This window comes from Orcinus orca, chromosome 8, assembly GCF_937001465.1.
Source record: "Orcinus orca chromosome 8, mOrcOrc1.1, whole genome shotgun sequence".
NCBI lineage: Eukaryota > Metazoa > Chordata > Mammalia > Artiodactyla > Delphinidae > Orcinus > Orcinus orca.
In genome coordinates this window covers 7099535-7105366 of record NC_064566.1, presented here as the reverse complement: position 1 = coordinate 7105366, position 5832 = coordinate 7099535, and the positions used below count along the sequence as shown (strand labels likewise).

Sequence of the window (5832 nt, the reverse complement as noted above, 5' to 3'; positions counted from 1 at the left end):
GTATGTGACTTCAGTCCTGTCGCTTAGGTTCCCCACTCACGGAGGGAGGGGCTTGGCACTGCTGATCCAGGCCTTGAGGTGCAACAAGTCCGTGAGCGAACACAGGCTTCAGCCAGGAGGGCTCCCCACAGGCGTGCAGCGCCACGTGGGCTCCCAGGGCTGATGAAAGAGACCCAGAAACAAGACGGATGCCTCTGCCTTTGTCCTTCTGTCCCTGACTTGTACCCTTGATGTTTCAGCTCCTCAGCCCTGGACCAGAGAGAAGCTGGCGAGGACGAGCCCAGAGAGCATCACTGCCTACGAGCTCTGCGCCTTCCTGCTTCCAGTTTTCAGACGAGTTTTCAACCCTCTTGGGAGAAAGTGATTTTTGTTATCTCGATCCTCTGACTTCATCGATCGTTTATCTTTCTTTTCCAAATTCCTTGGGCCAACTTTGGTCACACCACACGCACTTGGCAAGTGTTTGGTGTCTGGAAACCTCCCTCTAGGTGTTTCTTGAGGGTGGTGAGAGGAGGCAGCGGAGGCCGTGGTCCTGCGAGCAGACTGTCCAGGCCTGGGTGGTGAGGTCGCGATGTCCACCAAGGTGCCCATCTATCTGAAGCGCGGCAGCCGCAAAGGCAAGAAGGAGAAGCTGCGGGACCTGCTGTCCTCAGACATGATCAGCCCACCACTGGGGGACTTCCGTCACACCATTCACATCGGCAGTGGTGGCGGCAGTGACATGTTCGGTGACATCTCCTTCCTGCAAGGCAAGTTCCACCTCCTGCCGGGGACGGCGGTCGAGGAGGCCGAGGAGGATGGTGGCTTTGAGCTGCCCTTCCAGTTCACGCGCACGGCCACCCTGTGCGGGCGGGAGCTCCCCGACGGGCCGTCCCCTCTGCTCAAGAACGCCATCTCCCTCCCGGTCATCGGCGGGCCCCAGGCACTCACCTTGCCTGCCGCCCAGGCCCCACCCAAACCCCCTCGCCTGCACCTGGAGAGCCCTCAGCCTTCCCCACAGCCCTCCCCGCAGGAGGCAGGGAGTGTGGACATCTGGCGGATTCCAGAGGCTGCCTCGACCCACAGTGGGCTGAGCCCCGAGTCTGGGGCTGAGGAGCCCTTCCTGTCCCACGCCAGCTCCCTGCTCTCCCTGCACGTAGACCTGGGGCCTTCCATCCTGGACGACGTTCTCCAGATCATGGACCAGGACCTGGGCCACCTGCAGATCCCCACATAGGACCCAAGAATGGCCAGGCTGGGGTGAATGCCAGAGACAGTTGGTGGACACGGCCCTGATCTAGAAGTCGGGGTCCCAAGGTCCCACCTGCGTGGTTGCTGGCCAGTGATTTCTCACTTTGAGCCTTTGTTTCCCCTCCCTCCCACCCTCTTACCGTGGACAGAGTGGCCTCTTTGCTTTCCCCTAAGCCCCACGAGGATATGTGTAGACGTCAGCCCAAAGTGCCCTGTGCCTCCTGGGCCACCCGGTACCCCACCGCCAACTGCTCCTCAGACCCCTTGGACTGAGGCTCTGCTGAAATGGAATCTGCTTTTCACCTCCCTCTGCCTCAGCCCCATCAGCGCCCTGCTGGGGGGCGGAGGGTGAGGGAAGACGTGGGGCACAGCCAGCTGGATCTCTGGCTCTGTGTCCTTAACTGGGAATGTGGCACCAGTGACCGATGTCCCTCCACCCCACCCCTCCTACATGACCAGGGGATTCTGGTTGCAATAAAACTTGCTGCTGCTGGTACTTGTGTTCACCGTACCCTGCCCCCAGGCTCCTCTTGAAGTCAGGCCAGGCTCTGGGAGCTGTGGGCTGACCCTGGGGGAGACCCCAGCCCCAGAGGGCCTTGAACAGGGTGGGGCCTGCCTTCTGGAAGATGGTACCCCATTCCTAGCCCATAGTGAGAATGAAGCAGGAACGAACCAAGTGCCAATTGGGGATATTCTGACATTAATTCGGGTGTTTGACAAGAGACGGCCAAGCACCGGAGTAGGCCAGGAGCTGGCCCTGGGGGCTGGGGTTTGTCAGGGAGGCCCAAGAGGCAAGGAATAACCACAGGCCTGGCGCAGTGGAACCAACAGCTTCTCGGGCGCCAGAGGACTGAGGGAGCGCACGGCAGGGCGGGCTGGGCCTGGGGCTGGGCGGGATCAGCCTTGCTCGTCAGCAGACCCATCTCATCAGCGCTGCCTATTGAGCACCTGCAGTGCTTCAGACATGCTCCAAGTCTGGTGGGGGGAAGGATATCAAATCTGTAAGCAAGTAAATTTCCAATAGTGTTGAACACCATGAAGAAAACACCAAGATCAGTAATGTCTGGGGCAAGGGTGCGGTGGTGTCGTGATTCTGAGCCAAACCTGAGGGTTGACGGACTTATGCTCACATATAAGCAAAGGCCCTGAGGCACCAGAGTGAGTGACAGAGAGGATCTGACACGTGGCAAAAAGAGCAAAGGTCTCTGAGTCCAACCTAGCCTTGTGAGGCTCAGTTTCCCCATCTCTAAAATGCAGTCAGTGATACCTACCTAACAACCTAGCAGGGTTGTTAAGCAAGTCAGGGATAACGTTTATTAGCGTGCACATGGAAGGTATTCGAACATGGTTATGCTGTGAGACATAAAGGAACCCGGGGCTCGGGAAAGGCAGGACCGTGAAGCTGGAAAACTGGGTCGGAGTCGGCTTAGAACAGTTCTCCTTGCAAGGCTGAAGCTGAGGCCATGGGAGCTGCCGAAAGAGTTTAAGCAGGAGAGACGGGGGGTCAGACCCAGGTTTTAGAAGGGTCACCAGCCAGGCCGAGTGGGGAGATGGACCAAAGATCAAAGAGGAAGAAGCCGTTGCAGGAAGAGGGCTGGCTCCGCGTGGGGACAGTGGGGACCGAGAGCAGGGGAAGGTGCTGGGGTGGGGCTTGGTGTCTGACTGGTACAGACCACGTGGGCAGCTGGAGGCCAATGCCGGCCTCGGTGACCCCTCTTCCATTCTCTGCTGGTTCTTTTCCATCCTTTTGACCCTACAAATCTCAGACTCCCACCTCACCCCCAGGCTTTTCTACCTCTAGGCAGAGATTTCATACCAGAGGCCGAAGCAGAATTAGACCAGGAGGCATTTTTCTTGACTACCCTGATTTGTTTTTTAAAAGGTGATGCGTTTTTTTTATTCTGGTAAAACATATATAACACGAAATTTACCATTTTAACCTTTTTTTAAATTTATTTATTTATTTTTGGCTGTGTTGGGTCTCTGTTGCTGCACGCAGGCTTTCTCTAGTTGCGGCGAGTGGGGGCTACTCCTCATTGCGGTGCGCGGGCTTCTCATTGCCATGGCTTCTCTTGTTGTGGAGCATGGGCTCTAGAGCGCATGGGATTAGTTGCTCTGCAGCAGGTGGGATCTTCCTGGATCAGGGCTCAAACCCATGTCCCCTGCATTGGCAGGCGGGTTCTTAACCACTGCGCCACCAGGCAAGCCCCCATTTCAACCATTTTTAAGCATATGGTTCAGTGGCATTAAGTACATTCACATTATTCTGCAACCATCACCACCATCCATTTCCAGAACTTTTTTCATCTTCCCGAAGTGAAACTCTGTACCCATTAAACACTAACTCCACATTTCCCCACACCCCCTGCCCCGGCCCCTGGCAGCCACCCTTCTACTTTATGTGTCTATGAATTTGACTACTCTAGGGACCTGATACAAGTGGAATCATACGGTATTTAGTTTGGGGGTTTGTTTTATTCTTTTGGCCGAGCCTCACGGCTTATGGGATCTTAGTTCCCAGACCAGGAATTGAACCAGGGCAGTGAAAGCACCGAGTCCTGACCACTGGACCACCAGGGAATTCCCTATTTGTCTTTTTGTGACTGCCTTATTTCACTTAGCATGATGTCTTCAAGGTTTATCCATGCTGTAGCATGTGTTGAAATTTCATTCTTTTTAAAAGCTGAGGACTTCCCTGGTGGCACAGTGGTTAAGTATCCACCTGCCAATGCAGGGGACACGGGTTTGATCCCTAATCAAAGATGCCACATGCTGTGGAGCAACTAAGCCCATGCGCCACAACTACTGAGTCTGTGCTCTAGAGCCCGCAAGCCACAACTACTGAAGCCCACGCGCCTAGAGCCCGTGCTCCGCAACAAGAGAAGCCACCACAATGAGAAGCCCATGCACCACAGCGAAGAGTAGCCCCCGCTCACCACACCTAGAGAAAGCCCGCACGCAGCAACAAAGACCCAACACAGCCAAATATAAATAAATAAATATTTTTTTAAAAGCTGAATAATATTCCATTGTCTGTGTATTCCACATTTTGTTTATCCATCCATCCATCAATGGACACCTGGGTTGCTTCTGTCTTTGGCAATTGTGAACAATGCTGCTCTGAATGTGGGTGTACCCATATCTGTTTGAGTCCCTGCTTTCATTTCTTTTGGGTGTGTACACTGAAGTGGGATTGCTGGATCACATGATCATTCTATATTTAATTTCTTAAGGAACTGCCATTTTCCATAGGAGCTGCACCATTTTACGTTCCCACCAAACTTTTTGTTTTTAATCTGAAATTTTTGCCATCATTTACAGAATAGGAGATGTACTATCTGTAGTGGGATTTGAACCCACTGTGAGACCCCAAAGCCTGTACTCAACTGCAACCCTCTCCCCCAACACGGGTTCAGCTTCAGACCCTGGTAAAGTGTGAAGGCAAAGGGTGGGGAGCTGAAGGCCAGCACCGTCTTACCTGCAGTTTCCCCCTCGGGGCTTGAGTGGCTTGTCTCCATCTGCCCAGGAGGGGAAGACAAGAAAAAGGACAGCTTCCTTATAGCTTCACCCAGCTGGACGAAGGCACCTCAGCTTGGACCTGAGGTGAGGACAGAGTGGCCATGAAAGAGGGACATTCTTGTCCCGGTTCCCCTGGCAGTGCTCCCCACCTACCTTACATCAGGCATCAGGCCAAGGACCCTGGGAAACCACTCAGGGTTGGCATGTCTGGGTGGAGAAAGGGGACTAGATGGCGAAACTGAAGCATCAGACTAAACTCGGGATACCTGCTTCACCAAGGTAGCCAGAGGCGGAGTGAAGGACTTTCCCTCTTCAACTTGGATAGTGCTATACATATCCTACAGATACCACCTCCCACAAATAGGAGGACAAGTTGTCGTTGGACAGCCAAAAAAATGACAAATATGCCACGGGAATTCCCTGGTGGTCCAGTGGTTAGGACTCTGCGCTTTCACTGCTGTGGGCCCAGGTTCAATCCCCGGTCAGAGAACTAACATCCCGCAAGCCTCATCGCACAGCCAAAAAAAAAAAAAAAAAGACAAATATCCCTACAGTCCACTGTTTTAGATGTCCAACGTCCATGCATGTCCTTATTCTAGTATTTACTCTTAAAAATATCATAGGTATTATTATATATATATAATATATATACATATATTTATATGTATTATATAAAACATACATGGTATAATACATCTATGCCTCTTTCTGTCCAAAATACATTCACTCATTTCCCAAAGGGAGACAACTCACAATCTTGTCAATGACCACATCCACTTGCAAGTCCAGGATTTCGAGATGATGTCCATTCCCCCTGCAATTCCTTTACCAGCCCATCTCGATATTTTGCAAACTACAAACTACACTGTAAAGTTAATTACCACCAATATACCCTATACACAAGAGTGGAGAGAAAGAGAGAAGAATGGGAGAATTAAAATATATAAAAAATACACTGGACACAGCAATAAAAGAAATATATGTAGACTTTTCTACAACAAAGCTTTGTCTGGTGTGAGTAACCTCCCTTCTTCACTACCCAGTTCTTGATACCTTTGCCTTCAACCTGCATCTTGCCTGTTC

The 5832-nt window shown here is 52.2% G+C and overlaps 1 protein-coding gene across 3 annotated transcripts in view; it reads left to right on the top strand.

Annotated features, from left to right (window-relative positions):
* CDC42EP2 (CDC42 effector protein 2) overlaps nt 1-5832 on the top strand; it is a 111196-nt gene that overhangs the window by 4409 nt on the left and 100955 nt on the right. For 2 of the 3 annotated variants that reach the window (XM_004264349.4, XM_033416368.2), the window contains exon 2: nt 240-4134. In XM_004264349.4, coding sequence (XP_004264397.1) covers nt 572-1216 — 645 coding nt within the window. In that variant the 5' untranslated portion in view covers nt 240-571 and the 3' untranslated portion in view covers nt 1217-4134. Of the gene's footprint in view, nt 1-239; nt 4135-5832 lie in introns of those variants that run through there. The other variant, XR_007478654.1, reaches the window with a different exon arrangement.